Below are 26,064 nucleotides of genomic sequence, written 5' to 3' on the forward strand. Positions count from 1 at the left end.
CAAAGTCCTGGCTCTGCGGAAGTCAATGACAATTGCCATATCAGTTAGAGCATGCAAAAGTGATAGATGGTGCTATGGCAGCCTGTTTGCTCTGGAGAGGACAGTGCAGGGCAGCTGTAGGTGGGGAATAATTTCTTGTGAGAAAAAGCAAAATTTCCCCTAGTTGCCTCCAAGTTCCTAAATCATGAGTGCGATCTGAAACAGCATATAAAATCAATAAATTGGGCTAGATCTAGGTAGGCTGAAAACGGAGCTGCTGGGCAGCAGCAGTGCAGCAGCACCATTTCAGGATCAAACATCAAATCATGGGAGAGCCCATCTGCCGAGGACACACCGGTGTAAGGAGATCACCGGCAGAGGCATACCAGCCTTGGAGGTCCTGTGCCAGCAGGCAGAAGTGGGGCGAGTCAGTGGCTCTCTTTCTTCCACACCGTGATCCCCCAGTCCCGAAACACCTGCTTGGCAGATGAGGCTACGGATCCTGCCAAGAACATGGCATCACAGAGCAAGAAAGCACCTGCTTGATCTGGCTACAAAAGCATTCAAGCCCAGCCTTGCATCCAAGAAGCATGAAAAGGGAGTCAAAGGCGTAAATTTGTTCTAGAGTGGACAGGGAGGGGGACACGTACTCGTATTTTCCACTTCTCGGGAAATCAGCACCTATTTAAAATCAACTTATTATAACTGAGAAACAGACTGCAGTTCTGTGCTTGCCAACAGCCTTTTTGCAGAAGAGTTGGCACAATGGCCAGATGGTGCTGTTCTCTCTCCTTCCTATGGCATACCCTTGGTCTCCTCTTGCTGAAGTGATGACCTGTAAATTCACAATCCCAGCTATATAGATGCAGCAGAAATCCTCTCTGCCATATCCTGACCCAGTTGAAATCTGAAATCCTTGTATTAGCTACTTAGGTACCGCAGTGATAGGCACAATATGGATTAGATTTGAATACTGTAGAGAAGATTTTCCAGTAGAAAATCCTCTAGGATCTCTCTCAAAGTAGCATTAAATTCAGGTCCTCTGCAACAGTAACCACAAGTTGGAAAAATGTGTCAGCGTATCTAAGTTTTATGGTAGATTATGATTTATAACGCATCTATTCCTAGGGGGATGGTATGAACTTTACAGGAAAAGTTTCTGCTTAAATATAACTCATCCTATATGCATATTTGTTTCTCTATGACTGTTGGATGATTGAAGAAAACCTTCCAAAAAAATCAAATTAAAATGTCAGTCTTTTCCTTTAAAGGGCTTTTTTGATGAATCAAATGGTTTCATTTTTAGTCTCAGTTATTTATCTTTTCTGCGACATCATTGATGTTAATTAACCTCATTTGTGTAAACTAATGTAGAATGTACTCATTTGGAATGAATCCAGGAGTAAATCTGTGGCAAACTAGTTAACTAATGTTTTATAAATCAAGCTAACGGTTTAATAATGTTATACAAGTTTAATTCACAATTTATTTCTACTGTAATTCTTCTAATCACTCACTCTACAATGAAATGTCACATTAATGTCATTTCAGCTACTGTGATGCTTTAACTTGAGTGTATGTGTTCCATTTCAAACTATGAAAAAACTAAAATATACTTTATGTTATTATATTTGCTTAATGTAGCCTTGATTAACATATTGTTTTAAATCAAAACATTTCTCCACAAGCTGTCCTGAAATTTCTGTGCTTTCTTTTGTTATTAGTATTTTCCTTTGTTTGAAAAAAAAATCACTGCATTAGAAGAATGCATATTGAGATACAATCAATAATACAGATTTAGGAGTGTGTTCACTTCACAGACTGGCTGCATCTAACTATATGCAGTTAATATCTTTAAGAGAGGAGAAAGGCAAAACAAGAAAAATGTGGAAATGCTTGGTGGACAGAAAGCCATGACCGTCTATCAGCTGTAATTCTCATGAGTAACAATGAAAATCTGTAACTTCATTCATATTACACATACTTAACACTCACAATTCCACTGAGATCAATGGAAGTGAAGGGTCACCTGCCTACATTAAGGGTATTATATTTTTAAGCCCCTGGAGGCAACTGAACTGTAATTTACTATTTTAGTGGTTGTTTGCATGTTTTACACTATGTTCAATATACTTGATTTTGTATTTTTAATTCTATAAAATTTATTGTGAGTGGTAGTATGTATACCATCAGAAATACGTTTACTGCTACCAGTAAGTGCTGTCAAAAGTCATTAAAGTATTTTATTTTTTTTTCCTACAGCATCAAACATTTTATAAAGCTAATACAACACCCAAATTGAAATGGTTGTTACATAAGATTCATCTATTCTATAAACACAGTGCAATGTCACTGAATTCAATAATTCCTTATTGCATTCATGGATTTCTAATGGATTTCATTGGACTGATGAATGCACTAGCAGTTTTTAAATTTATATTTAATAAACATAACAAGTAAGATTGTCAACATTTTAAAAGTGAGTAGTTCTTGAAGTTAAGAAGTTATGGTGATAAACTCTGGATGATAAACTCACCCATTAAATCAAGCAGGCAATCAAGTATCCATTCAAATATATTGTTCAAATCAGTCATATTCTGTCACACAATTCATCTAAAAAGCATTTTTGTGATTCGAAAATTGTACCTTGCTCTGAAGTTGTGTTAATTCTTTCGCAAATACACTGTCAATTGTGGCTGGCATCTGCTGATAAAGGGAGTTGGAAAGGTCTTTCTTAGCAGCTCCTTTATACTTCACCTAGAGGGGAGAAAAAGGTGACATGTAATGCAAAAATTAAGATACAGTAATCATACTACGTATTTCTTCTATTAAATAAAATGGCATAGACCATTAGAAATGGAAAAATCTAATGCTGTCATAAACTTTCAAGCAAAACCAGATCTTTAAATAATAACTTTAAAATACTTTAGGTGGATGTGTCTAATTCACAAAGCAATGCAAAGTATCTCCTAATTAAATTTAATAATTTTGGGGGAAGTATAAAATAGGGTAAGCAAGGCAGTTATTTTTCTATCCTTTTTTAAATCATTTCCAAAAACCAAAATTATATTTTTTCTTTTCATTTTCCCAAGTTTTGCACAATGGAAGCAAAACCAATATTTTACTGATTAATAAGTAGTAGCAATTCAATGTAACTGGAAAGGACAGGAACACTGAAGTTAGCATCTCTGCCATCATTTCTACTTAATCTTTTCATATTACAGACTCATTTTTAAATTATTTTTTATTTATCTTGTACTTTCTCTGGTGTTCAGTACTAGCAATTCCTCACAAAAGGGGTTTATGAGAGAGGCCAGAATAATAGTTCAAAATCTGGGAGGCTTTTGCTCCAGGTCTAAGTTTTTCAGGTTCATGAAACAATAATGTCAAGTATTGCCGTGAGAGTAATCATAAATATCAAAGATATCTTAAATGATACTGTCTAATGTCATTAATTTACTGTGCAATATACAGCTGTTTATTAGAGACTAGCTCCCCATATGTATTATATATATATATAAAGAATTTGCTGTAACATTTGTTGCTCAAAGAGCCCAAAACAGAGGGCTCTTTTTCACTGCAGTAGACATGCTGTTAAGAATTCCAGTGTTCAAGTTTTGCAAAAACAGGTTATGGGACACTAGAGGTCAGTAATTTACAAGATAAACCATCCATCACATTATTGGCTTCAGGTAATGCTGCAATAAGCAAACAGAGTGCTCAACAGTGTGATAACATAAAACATATGGGTTTCAAAATTTTGAAATATCTTTATATCGCTAAATCTTTGACTAATAATTAGCAGCTTTTCTTTGGAATCAGACAGATAGATTCGATAAATATTCTCTCTATATCATTCTTTTGTAGACTACAATAGTCTCTCTCTTAGAAAGAATAATTTCATCACATTTATTCCCCTTGGGACATGCCACTCTTTCTCAGAAAATATGAAGATAAATATAACAAAAATATTCATCAGATGCATTTATATTGAATGTAGCCACACAGCAAACTGATGTATATCAGAAACAGAATATAGAACATATATAAATTACATAAATCCAGACAGGGATATTGGGATGTTCTTTATCATAATCATAAAGGTAGCACAAAAAATGAGGCACCAAAAATTTAAGTCTTCCAAGGGTCACAGTGGCAGAAAGATCCCTCAGAAGCAGCAGTTCCTTAACAAAAGCAACTCTCTGTCAGGTAAAAAAACTCCTGCTGCTGTTCTCACCCGTGGAAAATAATCAGAGATGCAATCCTATGACACCTTCCACCTGCAACACAAAGAGCTGGCAGTAAACTCTGCTCTGGCATTTTGGAAGCTGCCATTCTTTCTTTGCCACTACAGTTGTGTGTGTGTGTCTGTGTGTACGTACGCGAAGACCTAAAAACTCTGACATGGGTATGCGTATATATGTATGCAAGTGCTCAGGCGACCTGCAGATGGCATTGACCTGATGTCTGCCCCAGTCCCCTTGCTGGAGGAGCACAGGTGTGAGAACATGGTAACAGTTTCCTTGGCTCCTTCTGTTTGATATCAGGCTGTGAATTCTCCACAGCAGGGAAACTGTGCACAAGTATAATTTGCAAACCTCATCACTACAGAATAAGTAACAAGAAATCCTTTTCCTGTTCCTCAGTTTATCCATCCATAAAATGGGATAGCTAGGACTTCCTCAGAACCATTAATAAAATATCTTGGAATCCCAAAATAAAAGTGTTGCATAATTCCAAATTATTATTACTCACATATACAGTAAACACTAATTGCAGTGCTTTAAGTCACTTCAGCTTTAAACAGAATTGTTATTTGAAATAAGCCATCCTTCCCCTGCTAAAAACCACCATATTCAATTGAGAGAGTTTTTAGGAAGGATAAGAAGCAACGAGAATTCTTCAATCTTTTAGGTCTTACCTCAGAAATAAAAGCACCAAGACTTTTCACATGTTTTAGCTGCGGGGTGTCAGGTACAAATATGCACTTGCCTTTAGATTTTTTAAACTCTTCTTTATAGTGTATCTACAAAGAGGAGAAAAAAGAAGTTTAATTTTCTTAAAAAAACAGAAATAGAAACAATGGATTATTATTATTGTTGCTGTTGTTGTTGTTATTGATACTATGCTGGGTGGCTTGCAAATACCTCAGGCTGGATCAAATTAAGCCATAAAGGGAAACACCCAGTTCTCACACACAGTACCAGGGCTATGTAAAAGTCACAGAACTCTTTAATAATAAAGATGAAAAAGATATTATTTTTTCTCTACATCTACAGCACACTTTCACTGCTGTTGTAGTTGTTCTAGTATCTCTAAACAAAGGAGAATCAAATAATTGATCTCCTTGATCCATGATCTCAAAGATAAAATTGTTAAACAAACTTGTATCACAGACCTAGCAAGCACAAAATCTGTATAACATAATCAAATGCCCCTTTATGAATCCAAGAGTCACATGAATAAATTCAGAAGGCCACTACCAAATCATTGCCCTACAAAGCACCCCAACAGTCATGACATGCAAATAATAACAGAATTTCTTTAAGAGCAAACAAATTTTCAACTGAGCCGTTTTTTAAATCATGTGTATGCAGCACGAAGGAAACCATTTTTGAAGCAAAACACCATGACATATTTTGGAAAAAAAAAAACAAAAAAAAAACAAAAAAAACAAGTCTTTTTTTTTTTTTTTTTTTTTAAAACAACCAACCTTTTTCTTACCATGGGGCAAACAATACGGGCAGGTATAATGACATGACTGTTGATGAAGTCAGAGTTACTGTTTCCATTAGTGAAACTGCAAGAAGGATAAAATCTACAGATACGGTGAATGTGTAGGGACCTTTATTATGTAAGAACTGCATGAAGAAAGATGGGGAATTATGATGAGATGGACTAAATAAGTTTTAAAGTTTGAAATGTTTTTAGTGACATTTCTTTCTTTGTACATAGAATAGTTTAGTTCAATGCAAATTGAATTATTTAGTATTAAGCTTTCATGGTTATTATCTGCTACCATTTCTCTAACCTCGTTTTCACATTCTGCACAACAGCAGCTTGCATTTATGCACTCTAGACGTGCTGACAAGCACTGACAGAAGCAATATGATCTGCATCTGAGCATTACAGAAATATGCGGTCTTAATTTCCTCTTTCTCTGAATCCTTAATGGATATCACAAGTTCTATTCCATGCTCCTCTACAGGGACTTGGAAGATTCATAAGAAGGATGGCAGCTTACACAGAATCAGCTCCTGTACTTTCTGATGCAAACTTTTTGTCCACAGCAAAATGGATTAGATAATGCCAAATTCATCTCAAACTGATGACTACATAATCCTCACACAGGAAATAATTTTGTTTGCTATTGAGCTCATCCATGTTCGGACTACTGAAGGAATCTACATCTCACTACCAAATCACATCGTCTGCCTTTGTGGATTATGGTGTATTCCAAATAAAAACTGTTTGGAGAACAACGGGTGTAAAATTACCGTGTGTCATCATTTTACTCAGGGACCCACAAACTCAAATGGTTCACATAACCTGTGTGTGACACGATACTCCCAGGTAATCACATAGCAATACACAAAAAGGGCAGTTTTATGATAAACGTGAGCAGGCACTTACTGTTCAACCTGCATGCATGCAGGTACTTGCAAGTGTGTATATGTATGCACACATGAACAGCTTAAAAAAAAAGGCTTCGTAGAATTGTGTTCATTCACAGTGATACGGCTAGAGAAGGGACATGGGAAATCTACAGAGCTGACTGTCTACTGGTTAGGCTTGATGGCGTTCCCAGTAGAAACTCCTGTAAAGCTGAGACTCTGGTAGGGGAGATGGAGAGTCTTGCTGCTCATGACTTAGATCAATCACCTACAGATATCTGAGAGCTGACTGTAATTACATCCATTTTAATTACAGAGCAATAATTACATTCAAAAAAATAAAAAAATGAAAGCTTCCTAAGGTATCTCTTAACTCGGGGGGCGGGGGGGGGGGGGGGAGTGGGGGTAGTGGTGACAATACGACTAGAAGAAAAAATCAAAGCTGTTCTGCTGTAGAACTAGAACTCATGCTTTCAAAATATCCAAAAGCAGTGAAGGACTAATGCCACCTCCTTACTCCTTTATTATTCACATTTATTATAGTAACGCATAGAGGCCACAAAACGCACACAGGCTCAAATGAGCAATTTAGAGAGGACATATAACAAAATGCGTGGTCAAACTCTGATCCAACACGCTCCATTCTGCTACAGAAGTGTCTGCATCACTTGGAATCAGAAAGATGGAAGATGAAATGGGACAAGTATAATGAAGTCATGGCATCTGCACTTAAAAAGTGTATTTACTGTAAACGACGTAAGCAAGAGCTTGGCTATGACTGAACATAACCAATGGCTGGACGGAACAGGCAGATAAGTTAATATTCCTCTTCAAAGTTTGGGGTTACAAATTCAAATGTCTAAAATACTGAATAGGAAATTTTGCCTGCAAGTGACTTATGTTTCACCACAAAATACACTGTTTAGGTTGAGTAGATCTGGTAAGCCTTGCAAAAACAACAAATAACAGGAAAAATTTGCAAATGATGGCCTGGAGCCACCACTGCTCTTTTGATATACTTTTGAAGTCCAATAGCTCGCTAAAGGCCCAATTTTTAATAGCTCTCTCCTGATCCGTTTCTTCTCCCTGACTCATCATAAAACTACTCTGACCAGCAGCACAGCTATGCAGTAAAAGTGGATTAAAATTCCTAGACAACCATCAAAACAGTAAGCTTCAAATTGCATTTTTTTCTTAATGGATGTTATATAGCAAGATCAACTTTATAAAACAAGGGCATCCAACCTTTAGGCTGAAGCTTCCTGGCTCGCCAAGAAAATTCATCTTGCCCATGGCCTGTTTCATCAGCCTTTTTCATGGGGGAAACACAGGAGAAGACTGTGGGCTAAAGGAAAGGCTCCGATAGTAACAGCTTAATCCAAGCAGCCACCTTTCCTTTGTATTCAGGGGCACATATTAATCTAACTTTAATATGAATAGACTCAAAAAACTGTTCTTAATATCTTAACATCAATGATGTAACCATGTTGACAGTCATCATTCCAAGATCCATTACAGAACTGTCATCTCTCAAAGACCCATTTAAGCTTAGAAAAGCCACAAAAAGGTCTGAACCTTCTTATCTAGCTCTTATGCTAGACCAAAAGGGAACTTTTTTCCACTAAGGATTCCCTTTCTGACCCTACATTTCTTAATTCATAATCTCTCATAAGACTAAGAGCTGTGTCAGACCACAGATCCATCTAATACCAAATCCTCTCTCTGTGGCCACAGAAACATAGAGAAAAGCATGAGAACAGGGCAAGCATACAGTATTATTGCCCCACAGTATTTTACTAGTCTCCAGCAATTTGGACCTCAAAGTCCTCCTGAGTTAGAGGCTGTGACTAGTAATGGTGAGTCCAGAGGAACAGCTCCACCCTGAATTAGTGGTCACAACCCTATTGGTATGAGTGGAAAGGCACTCTCTTTCTGCACTTGACTCTAGGTCTCTTTGGCCCTTGCTCTCTAACAGAGACACATGCTAAAGCAAAGTTGGACTCCGCACAGGGACAGTTAAATGGCAAGTAGTACTACTTTTGGCTATAGAGGAAAAGAAGCACTGGTCCCATACATTACCAAAATTCAGCAGAATCTTCAGAAGCAGAGTGTCTGCCTCTCTATCAAAAAGGATTATGACAGTTTGGTCAACGATCATTTTATTCATATAATAATTCCCCTCTCTGCTTATAACAGTATTCACAACATCACATCACACAATCAAAACAAAGAAGAGATTAAAATATACCAAAATGTAAGTAACAGAAGCAAATGGACAGGCTCAATTTCAATATGGAAGAGAAAAGGCCTGGAAAGGAAGGTAATTCATATAAATCAAACACACATGACAGTTTTGAAAACATCTGTGGAATAAAATTGCATAATGGAGGGAGATTAAATGAAATGGCTTTAGGGAGAAACAATCCAGGGGGTATCGCAGCCACAGAACAAACATCTGCCAACCTCAAATGAAAACGGGGATTTCCTCAAGAACCGGAGCACATAAACACTTCACAACTTCCCCTACGTACAGCTCAAGGCTGACATTTATGCATGCAGTAAGGACTGCCGTCGCAACACTTTTTTAAAACCATATTGCCAAATTAAAGTCAGCCTGCAAAGAATGCAGAGCGAGCGTAATGCAACCCCAGTATCGCAGTCATGAGCACTCCTGGCACTGCATTCTGATGGCGGAACTGTGCTGACAGCTCCACCAGCAGAAAAGGACAATCACCCAGTCTCATGGTCCGTACGGACACAGGCTGCTGTCCCAAGGTCATCTTAGGACCAAACTGCAAGCCCCATAAAACCATTGTACACATAAAATGTACAGATGTATACGAACAATACATCCACACAAACAGCAGTTTGTGCAAAGATCCATGCTAAAAAGGATAAAGAATATATAAAATTCCTGAACATTAATGAGTCAAAAATCAAAGGCAAGAATGCAAACTCCTTGCAGTTTATTGGCCTCCACAATGAAGCGTGCAGGGTGAGGAACTTACCCCCCAGCATAAGAAATTCCAATTATAGCAAAAATTCTGGGAAACAAAATTTACCCCTTATACATACGTGTATAAGCCATTATACACTCAAGCCACTCAAGCCAATGAAGAAACACCTACTGATTTCAGCAGAGGCTGAATAAGGCCCCAAAACTGGATGCCATTTTTAAACACAGGGTCTCTTCTTTGAAATTAAATTGGCCTGGACCGTTACATATTACTACTGCTTTGAAAGCATACATGACACTTTGCATTACACTTTACATATCTCAAGGAAAATCTAACACACTTGCAGGCTAAACGCATCACAAGCTTTCAGCAGAAGCCCACATCCCTGAACCATTACAGGCTTCATGAACCTGGCTTGACTTAGTTATTCACCTTAGTTCCCAAGCCCCTGCAGAAAATCAGAGAAAATACAGCCACTCCATTTATCAGTTAACAACCACAGCCAACACTACTCCTAAAGGGTACACAGCACAGTAATAATTCCTTTTCAGTTAAAGAAAATATTTCTTCAGCATTTTTCAAGGAGTTTTTGCCTTTAAGAACAGCAACCATGTTTAGAAACAAGTTGCACAGAAGCATTAAATGTATTTTGGGTCAGATAAGTGCTCCAGGTCCATTTTCTTTTTGGCCTTTACATGAGTTGACAGGCACTTATTGTACCATATGCCATTCTCTTCCCAAAGAAAGCATGTAGATAACCATCAGTAAAAATATTAATAGTTTCTGTAACTAGCACTGTAACCAGCACTGTAACACCTACACATCCCAGATACTGTTTTTCTGAGTTACCTATTATTTTCTGATACATAACCCCTAACAATTTATATCTTAAGTGTAGATTCTGTATGTTCTGTTCTCATAAAATCAACATACTCATTCACCTTGAACAATAACAACCCGAATCTAAATATCAGATTACAGCACAACATGAGCTAGACGTCATTTTTTGGTTTCTTTAGAAGAACACTTGTTAAGCAAGTCACTCTCTCCTCAGTAATGTCTTCTCTGCTGCCAGCCACCATCCTCACATCTTAACTCCCATTCACATTAAAGGGACAAAGTTACTCTTCAGACACAATTTCCTAGAGGGACACAGAAATAAACTTCCACCAAGGTAAATCTGATGCTGCTACATTGAAGCAATTGGATCTACTCCAATTTAAACTGTCTTGGATCCAATCTATGATGTTTATATAATGTCTGTATCTGATCGACAGTTTTAAAAATCTATAGTAACTAAGACAAGAATTTGCTAGCTAAATAATTCTTAAATATATTCTAGCATTTCAGTGAATTCTTTCTATAAGTGTAAGTCAATAATAATATGCTAAGCAGTTTTGAGCATCTGTCACCACAGACCAATAGATAACACTCAAAATTCATCTGTTCTATTTTTATCCTCCCTCCTTACAGCTATGTATACTGGCACCCAGTTCTGTTCTAACCAATCAAACTTCATAGGATTAGGCTATAACGAGAAAAAATACTGCATTTTCCTGATGAAATCAGCCAAGGTGTTCTCATGGGAGACACCCTTCACGTGAGACCCACTTTTTGGAACATTCTCCTTCCTAAGGCCTATGCTTTGTACCATCCAAGTGCTCTGAAAAGCTCATCCTTCTGTGGCTGATGATTTAAGGTACCAGAGTAGGCTGTGCTTTTCTATTATTTCGTGTGCTTTTATATTTGAGCCTTGGATGGGCACATGCTGCACTGTACATATCTGAAAAAAAACAGGTACCGTAAATATAAAGCCACTGGAAAGAGAAATGCAAATGTAAGGATGCAAACAGTCACCATCACTTACATCACTTATTATTTCACTGCATTTTCGGGCCAGTTCCATATTTCTGTCCTCAATAACAGGCTTGAGGATGACCTGTAAGAGAAAGGTAATCATTCCAGGTTTATTGTCCTAAAAAGGTTAACAACAGAAGGAAAGAAGTAGTTTTCAAAGCTATTGGGGTTTAACTCACCTTTTCCTCTTCCTCCCCATCCTCATTTTCATCTTCCCTGAAATCCTGAATGATAGATACTCGCATTTTAATACTTTGCAGAAAACAGCAATGAAAACTCTAAAAAGGTTCAGCACTGCAGGAAACAGCTCAGACCCTACAGCATGCCTGGAATCAATGCTTCATTTGTGTCCTCCACTGCACTTAACTCTACCAAGGCTCCTTCCTTATTTAGGCAGCACTTGACAGTCTTTATCTGAACAATTCAGTGTGAGTGAACTGAAAGGCATTGCAGATGGCCTTGCTAGCTATCAGTCGCAGCAGAGCTAATGCTTTCTTACAGATAAAATATAATTAAATGACCTATCCCAGTCAACTATTTTTAAAATTACTATGAACATACTTAATTAAAATACTGTGATGCAGTTAATTCATAACATAAGTAATTTAGCAAAATTAACAGGCTTAAAAGGGGAACATTGACTCTAAGTTTGTGGGAAAACTGCCCAGTTCTAAGATTCAAGGCATGAACGACTCCAAAACCAGTTATCACAGTTGGTCCAATAATAGAGCTTTTTCATCAAAAAAGCACACTATTCTCATTTTCCAGTAGATGTAACTCCTAATACATTTTTCAGGAAATACTCCTTTTCCACAAAGCTTAAAAAATTCCTTCAATGCTTTCCATATCATGTCAGCTGCAGGTTAAACCTGTGCATAGATAGATACAAACATGTCTGTATACTTACAAGTATACATGGCTATGTATTTACACAAACATGTACATTCCTTCACTGTTAAAAACTGTCATGGTCTGTAGTCTCAAAACCAACCTTTTTCAGTATGAAGTCACCGACTCCAGATGCAATGAAACTGAAAGATATCCTTATGTCAATGGATATAATGTCACAGTGTTTGCTTCTGTAATACAAACAAGGAGGTATTACAGGACCAGTTGGAGTAACCAGCATTTTAACATTATTTTTCTTTCCAAACTGTAGCTTGCATACTTCTCATTTTATAGAGGTCATGCTTTTGAACTTCATCTAGCAAAGTGATTCACCACTACACAGCTTTGCAATCAGGCCAAGATATAAGGAATGTGTGCTCTTAAAAAACCTCTTCAAAGAATTTTAAGTACTTGTGCCCAAACACAATGTCCTTAGAGCTTATTTAAAAAACACACATTTCCTTAGAAAAAGAAACATTTCAAAGAAGAGGAAAGATACAGAATTTGACTTAGTTAAGGTCTGAAAATTTGAAAAAAATATTAAGAACAAAGGCACAAACTGCTTTCAGCCTATGATAATCAAGAGACAGAATTCTTTGTACGTTAATAGTACAGAAAGCTTCAAGATTTACCATTCTGCTAAATATAAGCTCCTAAAGTTCAGATTTGGATTGGCATTGCTGAAGTTCAGGTTGAAACCTAGAAGTCTGGTTTGTATGGGTGAGAATTACCTGTAATTTATGCTGACTACTTTTGGAGATCAGGATGTTTCATACTTGTGGAAACAAATGATTTAGTCTTATAAGATGGGTATTCACAGTAACAGGTCATTTTTGAAGATTATGGCCACAGCAAATATATTCCTAAACAACAGACTCGTGCATGATTTCAAGGACCATATGTTAAGGAAACAGAGTACCTACAAAAGTGCCAGACAGAAATGCAGCACGAAAGCTTCATTTTGGGATTTTTGTGATAATATTGCAAATACTATATTCTTCCAGCGCAGTTAATTTCCCTTTCCTTCCTACATTTAATAAATTTTTTAAGTGGAGACATTGAAAAATATTTAAGAGAGTAGAGAAGAGCTATTAGTAGCTGCAAAGCTTGCTGAATATGGGGAAATCTTTTGCTATTTTTTGCACCGGAAAGCAAATATGGTCAAAATGACAAAGTCAAAACTGTTCGGGTTTGAGGGGAAAAGGCGGGTGTTCAGCTTTTTAACATGCTTACATTATATCTGGTGGTTTTTCCAGCAGTTGGACATACCAAAATTTATATATTAATTGTGGTTTTCCTGCAATGGTTTCTGCATAATAAAGATCTGCTTTCTCTTTAGCATGATCACTTTTGGTCAGCCCTGAAGTGGTCAGGCAGTTGGACTAGATGATCATTGTAGGTCCCTTCCAACTGAAATATTCTATTCTATTCTATTTTATTCTATGATCTTTAACTGCTTTGATGGAATTCATTTTTCCCCATTTTTGCCTGATCTGGGTCAGGCATAACTGAGCATTCAAATATGCTATGTCCCACGTAACTTCCATAACACAAGGATTGCCAGACAGCTGCTATAACTCATCATATTAAAGAAAAATATAATACTATGCGCAAAGGGAGTAAGGGAAAAAATACCACAGTATCAACTAACCATACACAAGTTATTCAAAATGGCACTCTTCACATAACAGATGCAGTAAGAGATTACATGACACAGAAACCTGCCTCCCTTTTTTTCACCCTCCTCCAAACACTGAATACTGTCAGGTAACATTCACTGTGCAATAAAGCAAGCCTGAAAATTAAATATATCCAGATATAATTCAGTGAAGAATTTGTTATGACCATTTAAGAGTTGCACAGTTTATAAGTGCATTATGATTCTGTTAGCAGCCTGCAGGTCAAGAACAAGCTCGAGTTACTTCCATAAGAGGCAATAAATAATCTAGGATCAGCAGGCATGTTTGGCACTGCAAATGTTTGCGTATGTTTACAAATATTTTTAAAACTACTCTAAAAATACTAAATCTAATCTGAATAAAGACCTAGTTAAAATGCTGAGCTTTACATCCCCAAAACAATTATGAAGTATGTTGTATTAAAGATCACTTTTCACCTGCAAAATCTGCATTTTTACCAAAACCTCCAAACTGACACTTCTGAATCATTTTCCACCGTATATAATGGAATAATCCATAGTCATTTGTTCCGGCATGAAACAGCACAGAGGAAACACAATCCAATTGTACAGAATTTTAAGAAAAGACTGTAATGGTCTGGTAAGCTGTGTGTACACAATATTTGTATGCATACAGGGCATGGCAAAATTAGAACTTGTTATTGCATTATAGATATCTTAATATGCACAAAAAGGGGATAAATGTGGTCTCCAGGGAAGTACCGATTATGAACTCATTCAAAATTTTGTAAGGGAATGCTGCATAGCTCCACGTTTCTACTTCCAGCCACCCTGCACGGATGTTTCACATCTCAGCTCAAATTTAGCCTTAAGAATGAGCTATTTTGTTGAAGAAGCTACAACAAAATCAAAATAACTGTCTGTTGTCTAGATTGTTCACTGAAGCACAGTATGTCCAGTACACAACCTTCACTGTCTGAACTTTTGATAGAGAAGACAAGCCTTCTAGAAGCAAACTATACGGTTTATCTTATGCAGGGGGCAGCTGAATCTCCCAACACTTACAACCATCATTCGATTGTGTCAATGCACTATTTTTTGACACAGAACATTACTCAAGTACTTGTTCTAAATGCATATCTGCTGAGGAGGCATAAGGGGAAGAAACATGGGTTATAAAGGACCCCGAGTCCCCATGAGTACGAGTTGGCCCAGCATGCGAATGGTTCGGGCGCACAGTTGTGCGGCTTTCCTGCTTTGATCACATACAGCTGTGTCCACATCTGACCAAAGCCCCACCATCTCCTTGTCCCTTTATCAGTCTTTTAAGAAATACATCTGGGAGATGTTAGCCCAGAAAGTTAAAAGGCTTCATCTCATTTTGGCCCTGATACACATAACAATTTAGCAGTGACGCTCAGTTCTGTCACTGAACAAACAATACCGTTGGACTTTTTTGGCATAATACCCAAAAGCCTTCTGAGATCTGCAATATCCACGTGCACTACTGAGCTGAAAGAACTCCTTTGCCACTTCACAGAACAGCAGAAACTGTGCTTGTCCTAGAAAAGGTACCAGAAATGTCACAATCTCCAACCTATTTAATGCAGAGTTCCTCATGGGGTACTTGAACACAGGTTGCAAGTTAAGGACCGAGGTATTTCAGCTGGAAAATGTGCACATCATTATAGTGAGAGGTAGATACACGTTATGAATATTACTCCTTTCAATTATGGACTGAAAACCTAGTAAGAAGACAGGTAGAGTTTTAGTGCTTTAACTATCCTGCTTCCAATGAGTTTAAAATCAGCCCACAGACATCCCTGAAATGAAAATGTTATTCCCTGTTCTCACTGGACAGACACACATATCACTGAAATAAGTACAATTAATTCAACACAACGCAGCTGGTGGTCTCTTTTCAAAAAGCACACAAGGCATTTGTAAGCACTGAGATTCAATTACTCCTCATTTCTAGAAATACTCATCTATCAGACTGGAAGTTACTAGCAGCCCTGCACAAGGAAGTTCATGGTTAGGCTATCAGCACCACAATCACAAACAGAAAGAAAGCGAGGGATCCCAGCCTGCCAATTTTAACCTCCCCTGAACATGAAATACCAATTAACATTAACAAAAGAAATTCAAGAGATGGTTCTATTTAGAGAAAAAGCTTACCCATAAGCTTGTATCTGTCAGATCATTAACCTTGCATTTATCAACACTTCAAAACTTGCAAATATCTTATGGTTCTAAGCTAAGATTTTAATTCAATGAAAGTTATTTTATTTAAGGTTTTGGTAAAGCAGAGAGTGGCAAAGGTATTTTTAAAGACAAAGACAAACGAGATCTTAGAATACGGGTTTGTGAATCCCAGAAAACCTAATGAATTTTCAATGCCTAATAAATACATAAACATAGGCATTTTTTGCACACACATACTCATGGAGACGTTGTCTAGCCCAACTGGATCTTGATGACAGAGCATTTAAGATGTCTGTATGGTACAACTAGTTTCACATAATAATATCCAATCTAATGTACCAGAAGCAATGGAGCTATGCTAGCGTGACACTGCCTGAGTTAATAAACTCCTTCCCACACAGCTAATCATCCTGAGAAATGAACCCATTCAGAAGTAGGAGTATTTATCAGGGCACAGGATTGTGCCATGCGGATGTAACCTTAGCTGTGATCAGCCACAATACATTGAAATAAACCAGCATAAAGCTTTTTCAGATACTAATGCATTCTAAAAAAAACCCAAAACCTCAGCTTCATTTTTCTGACAATATTCATAATTGCCTACTACATTTGCACAATAGTTTTTAACCCTCAAAGATGGTATTTCCTAAATAGGATATAGAGTTACACCTATTTTTTTTCTAATTTTTCATTTGTCAAGAAAGTAAATCCTCAACAATAGAGGAATTTGGTGTTTCCACCCCCCACAATATTTTTAGTTTAACCAGAAGCCTGAAAGATCTATCGCTCCTACAGCTCTCTTCACATGTTGATGCATCAGGAGCTGAGACGCCACATTTGACTGCATTGCAACTGTTAACTATTATTTAATCCACTCTACCTGACATAGCTGTGGCATTTCCCTTCCTTTCCAAGTGTCATAAAGTCCCTTTCCCCTTAGTCAAGTGTCCAACTAGGTATGAGAGTCCACCAGAGCTAACAGCTCTGTGGCGTAGCAGCTGAGGCTCTTCAGCACTCCGCTCTTACTAGTACCATTACAACAATGAATAGTCAAGATATTTGTTCCTATTACCTACAAAACTGGAGCCCTGATGCTAGTCCTGTACACTAGTAGTCGAGACCTGCACGCTAGTCCCCTGTAGCCATTGGAGAGCAGTACACAACCAAGCTATCCCTCTGCCCTGCAACTTGTGGCTCAGATTTCATAAGGCTGTTCTACAGAAGATAGCTTGAAAATGAAATTATCAGCTGACTGGGTTACTGTGTGAGGTAAAAGCATAATCACATTCAGCAGAAGAGGGATTCAACAGGGAAATTACAGCTTTTCTCTTAGGACTTCTCAAATGCAGAAAGTTTAGACAATAGATCAAAGTTTTCCATTCACAAAATTTTCATTTTATCCAAACCTAAATCCTATGGAAGAAAGAGCCAGGTCTATATAATAAGAATTTGGAAATTTTACCTTGCTATAAATCACGGCTAAAACTATCAATGATTGTAGGTAAAAGGTATGAAGCCAGTAATAAACAAGTTTTATTTTGCCTCAATAAATTAAAAAGCTAAAGATACTCCCTTTCTCCTTTCAGGGACTATATATTCATATACAGCTTACTGTAATCTGAAATAATAGAAAGATATATTTGGCTTATATACAGACTCTTGCACACATTTTCTTAGCCATATAGACTGGGCATATGCACTTACTAGGAATTTTTCTTGTGGCATTACTTCCAATTCAACTGCCTGAACTGACAGAATCTCCGGGAGCAGGAAGAGAAAATTGGACTTTTCCTATAAATTGAATTTCAGTTGTAATTACATCCACCAGCCTATTTACTTAATGAATGCATTTTTCTAGAAACTAAAACCACAGTGGTTTATTTTACTTGTATTTAACTGAGTTTTTTCTTCTTTATATTTCTGTACTCCTTGGGTTTTGATAGACCTAATACTGGAACTTCAGTCATACTCTCTCTGGAGAGAACAATACCATAAGTAACACACACTTTTAAAAAAACCTTTATAACTTTACTGTTCTGGAGCATTTCATGTTACTGTGATTCTTAAGTAAGTTAAATTTGTATCAAATTGCTACAGACAGCTAATGCTAAAACAAAAACTAAGTTCTTCATTGACAGTTACTTAAAATCATAGCTTTTAAATTTCAGAATAGTCTTCAGAAAAATCCCCAAAAGAGAAAAGATGAAGCCAAACAGGTCAGGATAAAAAAAAGAAATTTAATTAACACATTTGTTTGAAGTAACAGAAGTCACTTGTTCAATGATGAAAAATTTATTCACGTAACTTCATTTTTTGATCACGACGAATAATGTCAAGTCATAAATAATTGATGGAGAAGGTATATTTTGAAATATCTTCAGACATAGAAAGACAAAAATAAAACCGTAATTATGTAAAACATACAACATGTGCTTAAAATTACTGATTCTTAAATAGTTCTCATTTGGAGAAAAAAAAAAATACTAGTTTACCTTTTTTTCTACTTTGTGAATTGTGCCCATCATAAGATTTAAACAAGAAAACAAGTTACACATACTTTGTGTCCAGGAGAGTTTAAATCTGGGTTGTCATAGTCAAGCTTCCCTCTCAGCCTACCATTCCGTGCATGACAGGTTAAGACAACTATACACAAGAGCTGTAGTATGAATTTAGTAGTGTATGCAAAGACAAAGCATTTAATATATAAAATGCACATTCAGAAAATATCCATAATTTTCAAGACAGATAGTTTATAATGACTGATGGACAGCTCATTCTTTCTGAAAAGCTGCTGTGTCAAAATAGTCTGCTTGAACAGAGTAAATATTATTTTTGAAGCACTTATATTAGGCTACAATGGATTTGGAAATACAACTGTTAATAACCCTGTATTGAAAAGAACCTTATAGCAAAGAACCCTATACTAAGGGCTCTCCGAACAGCCTAATCCTGTAATTGAGTTCATGGTTGTAATTCAGGAGAGCAACTTACAAGTTCTTAAGAATTGGCAACAATGTTGAAGAAAATACACTAAAAATACAATAGCTAGCAATAATAAGTCACAGGAATGTTAGATCCTTACATACACTCTGTTTAACAATTATATACACAAGTTTCCATGACAACAGTGACAAGAAGATAAAAACATCTTCTTCCATCATCCACTGAAAAATACATTTCTGCTTATATCATTGATGAAGTGGCAAGCACCTAATTTAGAAATGTCAACTTGCATTTAGCAACATATTTTTATATTCAGAGAAATGCACATCATGTTTTTAAAGGATTTAATTGAATATCTGAAGCAGATTAAAATGATTCATGATCTGATTTTTTTAGTCTTTTAAATCAAGTTACAAAAAACTTTACCTTTTACCTTAGTCGTTGTCCATAGTTTAGCTGCAAAATTTCAGCTTAAAAATTTTTTAGCCCCAATGAAATCTCTTTTGCATGGATCAAATAAAAGCTGATCTAGCATTTCCCAAAGAAACAGTGCAGATTTTAGCAGAAGAATGCCTTATTTTTAAATTGGCTTCATTTTGCTCCATCATTCACAAAAAATAAGGAAAAATACATAAAGCAGTTCTGCTTTATCAGTTACATAGTTTGCTTTCTCATTACAGCATCATCTTACTTCTAGTCTGAATTGTTTTCTTCAAAACAGTAGTGGACACAAAACTGGTGTTTCTTGCTCCAGCTACTTTATAGTCATTCCTGGGACCTGGTTACCCTTGAAAACAAGCAATTCCAATGACATCAGTGGAATTTAAACTTGCAGTTATCTTGATACTGGTACTTCTAGGTGAGCATACTTCTCAATCTATAAAGTACCATCATAATACTTATTAAAATATCAGTTCTCACGTTTTACTAGGAAAAATCACAAATTACTAGGAAAAAATTGTTCCTATAAATTCATAACAAAAATTTAGCTTCACAGTGCTCTTCATATGACACGGTAGATCTAAATTACCACATTAAAAGCACACTGAATCACAGTTCTTCAAATCAAGGAAAGCTAATGCCTGCACCACATGAAATAAAGCAGCAAGTACCTTTTGAGAGGAGGAAGGCAAAAGAAATAATACAGCAATCTTTTGTACACTACGAATTATCCAGAAACACTGCCTTTGGGCATGATCACTTGTTGCTGTTCATAACATTAAAGAACAATAACTACTTTATACAGCTTCTTGTGGGTAAGATTTTAAAGAATTTTATAAACATAGGGCTAGAGCCTTTGATGGAGAATACTGACACAGAGCAAGCCACATCTTCCCCTTGTCCTCAGGCATTTGAGGACTAGGCTGGAGTCAGGCTTAAGTAAGAACAGCCATGGGTAGCTCTAATTAAGCCTAACCAAAAAACCTGCTCCTGATCATACTGCTGACTCACAGCTACTTGACCATCACAGTATGGCCAGAGGTTTGGGAGGTGCAGCAGACCTGATTCAGGGAACAAGTTGTCTTAAGTCTCCTTCGAACATCTGGAATTCTGTAAAGAGAATTCAGACCAGGATAAATAACTACTCTATGGAACTGCTCCTTGCAAGACATATCCTTGAATATATATGATCATCCTATAATTCTGTTTTACAAGGTGGAGAACAAAGGGCCATGAAGTAAAGCAGCATCTCCACAGTATGAAAGGAAGCCTGTGATGAATCAAGTTTTCTTGACTCCTAGCCCTACAGTTTTAATGCTGATATCATAGAACTTCTCAGCAGGGTTTTTCCTGTGAGTTATATTTCTGTTAAGTCATTTCCAGCATAAACTAACTCTTAATTTACAATACTCTACTTACAACATTGAAGATGGGGTTTTCTCTAGAACATTTTGCTATCTGTTAAACAAATTTTAGTGTTAATATAACTTAAAAAATAAGAAAGGAAAAAGTGAGAGGAGAACAGAACACAGAGGAGTCTTTCATTTAGGACCTTATACTAAACTATAATTAGTAAGCGACTGGGTTGATGTGCAGCATAGAGCTAGAATAACAGTGTAGTTACTTGATATGCAAATTAATTTCAATGTCTGTTGAGTTATGGGTAGTAACTACTTGGCGTGAAACAAGCAAGATAACCTCTCTGAACCCTGGCATATATAAAGAGAGAGAAAATACCATGTTCCTTCCTTGCCTTCCTTCTGAAATCTAAATTGAAGTTATATTAAGATGTTTTTATGTCGAATTCAAAAGAATAGGTCATATTAAAAAGTTAATTTCAAGTCTAGTTGGGTAAGGTTCTATTTAAATTGCATTTTTGTAAATATTTATTTTTTTTTTTTACATACATAAACCATCACCAGAGAATTAATTTATGTTAGGGCCTAAGGCCTAGCTTTGAAGAGCTTTTAGTCTTTTTATCTCTCTGATGATCTCATGGGAAGTCTGAGCCTGCCTTTCAGCAAAAAAACCTCCAAAGCCTGAGGCTGCCTCTGGAAGAATTATATTCGCCCTCAGGCCTGTGGTAAATGTATTTTGGCAGCTTTGCACTACAGCTAAAGAAATTTTTCAGTCTCATCAGAAAAATGTATGCAATAACGATAATCTGTAATACAAAACTGCAAACCCCGGGGGTGGGAAGCACCTAATCTTACATATATGGATGCTATTCTATAGCCCCAGAAGTAACTACACACTTCACTTCCTTTTCATTTTTTTTAAACCATCTTTTTGCAAGATGAAGATGCAACTATAATATGCTCTGTGTAGACATTCAAAATATGTCAGACTCAGCTTCCCCAAGCTTATATTTAAATCCTAGGATATTAACACCCAGTACAGCACAGTATTTGGCTAATGCTACCCACAGGGTTTCTTTTAAGATGTTAGAACTTTCTACAGCTAAAAATCAAACTGAGGTAAAAAATTAATATTGGAGCACAAGTCATGTTAATCTCATGTTGGCTGTAAGGCTAATAAGGAGTTTAATCTTATTGTTTCACCATCATTAAACGTATAAACAGGCTTTGGAGCAGGAGCCAGAACCCAGCCACCCTGTCCCTACTGCGTGATAACCACAGGACTCAGCCAGAGCGCCCTGCTCCCTCCCAAGACCCTTCTCTGGCTCATGAACCTTCTGTTCTTGTCTACACCATGGTACAACTTCAGCAAAATGCCTGTCAGGACCCCCATCACAGTCTGGATTAGGCCACTCAACTGTGGGCTCAAACACCTGTTGGGCTGGAAGCAACATCTATCACTTCCTAGAGGAATGCCATCACACCTGAACTAACAGAAAAATGGTCATAAGCCTTCCCCTCTCTAAACACCCAGCCGAGTTTCTGAGCGAGCGTGTTTGAGACACATACGCTGCAGTTGCAGAGGCAGGCTCCAAATTAGATCTAAAGACTTCAGATGGGAGGTTCTGATGGGATATAAGCAATGGGCAGATGAGGGACTTTTTGGAGGGAGGATGCTGAATACCTGCACGATGCCATAACAAATCTGCAGACTCTGCTCTCTGCTCTTACACGTCATGACACAGACTTTTGAAAATGACATTCTGTGCAAGTCTCACCTCAGCAGCCAAATTTTTTCTGGATGGCACAATCTTCAACTTCTTAATTTAAGAAATCAGATCACCAGACTGTAGCTTACAATGTAACTGCAGCTGGAATCTTTTTAATATCAAAACTTTCACAGTGATGGACCAGACTCAGTAGCTTTTCTGAACAGTATTTGGATAACTTCATAATGACATAGAGGCAGATGGAGATATCACTCATCAGACTATCAGCATTTAAAGTCAAATTAGGAGACTAAAATTAAAAAAGTGTAACTTAGGTGCTCATGAACTTTGCTAGATAAAAATTTTAAAAATAAAAGCAGCTATTTGCCAAATAAAAGATTTATATGGTTGTTAGTCACTCAGAAAGGACAACACAAACCACCTTACGTGAACCTTCTAACAACCTTAAAATGGAAAATCAATAATTAACATTTTGTCAAGACCAAATCCAGACAAGTGAGACTCCCCTCTGGAAGAAACCCTTAATTTCTGAGACGCAATTTTTAAGAAGCATAGAGTCACTTCAAGGACAGAACTCCTGAATCTCACAGAACTAAAAAAAGAAAATAAAATCCTGAAATACAAACATAACACTCAAAAAAGATAAGTAAACCAGAGAAAAATACTAAGTCTGCACTCCACTCAGGTTTAATGATTCCGAAAGATACATTCTCTCTCTCATCCTGAGTCAAACACAATATTAAAATTTAACTTCGTAAACTTCAGTTAGCTTTTTCTTTGAAAGGTGCTTCTATCTGCATTTTAACTGCAAAAATGTCATCTTTATCCCAGCTATGACTTAATAGCTGTACAGACACAAGTTATGCAAAGAGATAAGTCAATTTTGTCCATATGTAGAAACCTAGATGAATCTGCAATTTGTACAATTTAATCAAAATCAAGTTTCGTTACATAAAATTTGGTTTGCCTCTACTTCCTGCTCAAGTCTATCAGTCTTCGCTGCTCTGCTTTCATTTGAAAAGCAGACTTTCTACTGTGATTCGTTGCCTCTAGTGTAAAATGACTTCCAGACGATGCAAGAATATGGACATTCCTCATAGATTTTCTGTCCGCTACAAATTATAATTTATTCTGCTGGAGACTGAAATTAATGATGTACTTTAATCCACTACTCATCCCTTGTATTCTAATCACAAAAGAAAGAAAGGAGTGTTTAAAAATAAACATGCTCTATGTTCTAAAAAAACCCACCAACAACAGTTTTCATCCCATGTAGCTAGCCATCATCTTTCCATTAATAAGGACCAAACAAAAGTAATCCCTAAGGGTCCAGTTCTGCCAAATCAGAGTTATGTTTAAGACCAAATATATGCAAAATTCTCTGCCATTTACAACTCTCATGTATGAAAATGGCAGAATCCACAACTAGTAGAAAATATTATACGTGCTCAGCACTCACTATATAACTATTCCCAAGCAATGTAAAATAGCGTAATTGGCTATGCATCTGCATCATTATGTTTGAAGAAACAACAGCTTAGTTGTTTTCTGTGTTTCAGTATCTCTATTTTGGTCAAAAGCATGAATATTTACTTGTACAATGCAAAAATAGTGTTAATATTAAAGTTTAGCACAAATTCAGTGCGTAGTTTAACATTACCTGACCTCTTTTATAGACTGTCCTGAATTGAAGGTAAATGCTTTCAATAATTCATTAAAAAATTATCTGTAAAAAACAATTCTCATTATTAACAGGTTAATTTCATGCGAGCTTTGAAACAACTCACACTCAGATCACAATAGCCTGAGGAACACAAGACTTCAGGAAGTTTTGTTTAAGTTCAGAAAGTATTTGTTTAATACAATTTAGTCCATTTATCTAAGGCATTGAGAAAAGAAACTGCTGAAATCACTATCAAGATAATTCTCATTTTCAGAACCCCTTAAGATGAGCTCTTTTCATGCAAACTGTAAAGAGAGATACAGTAGCTGATATGTACTGATTACCAATGCAATCAATATAGGTATTCCAGAGTCCAAAAATGGGTTTGTTTTCATTTTTTTTGGAGCTGGGGAGAGCTTGGAAAAAAGGCTAAAGTTAGATAAACTTTAAAATCAATTAGGTATAAACAGAAGATGAGCTTGTTAAGTAAGTCTCAGTTTACAACTAAAACCCAGGTTTCCTTCTTTTAAAGGATGTATTATCTACAGTATGGTTTAGTTTATTGCACTCTGAATTGCAGATTATACCCTGCCAAAACCAGTAAATGTACTCATTGGTATGGAAAAAGTCTATTCATATATTCTCCATCCACGGGAAAAAATAATTTGGAATGGAACAATGTTCCTCTATCACCTGTTATATACTGAAATATGCATTATTTGTCTTGATTCAAATCTAAACAGAAAAAGCCAAAAGGTTTTCATGTCTTTGCTCATTATGAAAGAGAATGTATAGGTTTTGAGTCAAAGTATGCTAAATATTGTATGCCAGTATTTAAGATTCATAAAGGATGCAGAAATTTCTTCTTTTACGTCAATTGTTTGAAGAACTAAAGAGAGTGTATATCCTGGTTTTAATTGGACAGCCCTGTGTTTTTCCCCATGGCTTCTCAGTTTCCCATTGTCCCATTGTCTTCCCAAGTCACTGTTACGTGTGATGGAGCCCTGCTTTCCTGGAGATGGCTGAACACCTGCCTGCCCATGGGAAGGAGTGAATGAATTCCTTGTTTTGCTTTGCTTGCGTGCGCGGCTTTTGCTTTACCTATTAAACTGTCTTTATCTCACCCCTCGAGTTTTCTTACTTTTGCTCTTCCGATTCTCTCCCCCATCCCACTGGGGGGGGAGTGAGCGAGGGGCTGTGTGGTGCTTAGTTGCCAGCTGGGGCTAAACCACGACAGTCCTTTTTGGCGCCCAACGTGGGGCTCGAAGGGTTTGAGATAATGACAGATTTGATTGGAATGTGCTAGATAGAATTTATAGCTGTTATTGCCGTTTAGTTATTAATTGGCAGGCTTCTGTGCTTGCCATGGGGCTTGCTTGCCTTACTGTATATTAGGGTCTAGGGCTCGTTAGTGGCTGCTTTTTTGCCTTCACTGCTTGCCGTGCTGCTGTACTGCTGATCATCTTACTGTGCTGTGCCTGGGAACATTTTGATAACAGCAATGGCCATGCGCCTGGGCTGGCAGATGGCCAGGGCATCTCTGCTGTTTCTGTGCTGCTGTACTGGACAGGCTGGAACTCCAGTGTGAACTCGAGTCAAAGGGTCTGTGACCTGTGGATGAGTCCATGCTGCAGCAGGTACACCTCGAAGCATCTGTGGCTGTGCATGAGGCCATGTTGGAGCAAGTTTACTTCTGAAGGTACTACTTTCTGTGGATAAGTCCAAGCTGGAGCAGGGGCAAGGGGAGGACTTCATTGCAATGTTAAACCTGATGGTCTGTCCAAAGGGAC

General features: G+C 37.1%; 1 protein-coding gene across 11 annotated transcripts in view; it reads right to left on the reverse strand.

The window, feature by feature from the left end:
• NEBL (nebulette) overlaps positions 1-26,064 on the reverse strand; it is a 273,043-nt gene that overhangs the window by 85,863 nt on the left and 161,116 nt on the right. For 9 of the 11 annotated variants that reach the window (XM_072854418.1, XM_072854417.1, XM_072854414.1 and 6 more), the window contains exons 1-4: positions 11,587-11,735; positions 11,418-11,489; positions 4,901-5,005; positions 2,626-2,736 (exon numbers count right to left, since the gene is read on the reverse strand). The exons of the other annotated variants lie outside the window; for them this stretch is intronic. In XM_072854418.1, coding sequence (XP_072710519.1) covers positions 2,626-2,736; positions 4,901-5,005; positions 11,418-11,489; positions 11,587-11,652 — 354 coding nt within the window. In that variant the 5' untranslated portion in view covers positions 11,653-11,735. Of the gene's footprint in view, positions 1-2,625; positions 2,737-4,900; positions 5,006-11,417; positions 11,490-11,586; positions 11,736-26,064 lie in introns of those variants that run through there. 11 annotated transcript variants of the gene reach the window in all.

Source organism: Ciconia boyciana, chromosome 2 (genome assembly GCF_034638445.1).
Source record: "Ciconia boyciana chromosome 2, ASM3463844v1, whole genome shotgun sequence".
Classification (NCBI taxonomy): Eukaryota; Metazoa; Chordata; class Aves; order Ciconiiformes; family Ciconiidae; genus Ciconia; species Ciconia boyciana.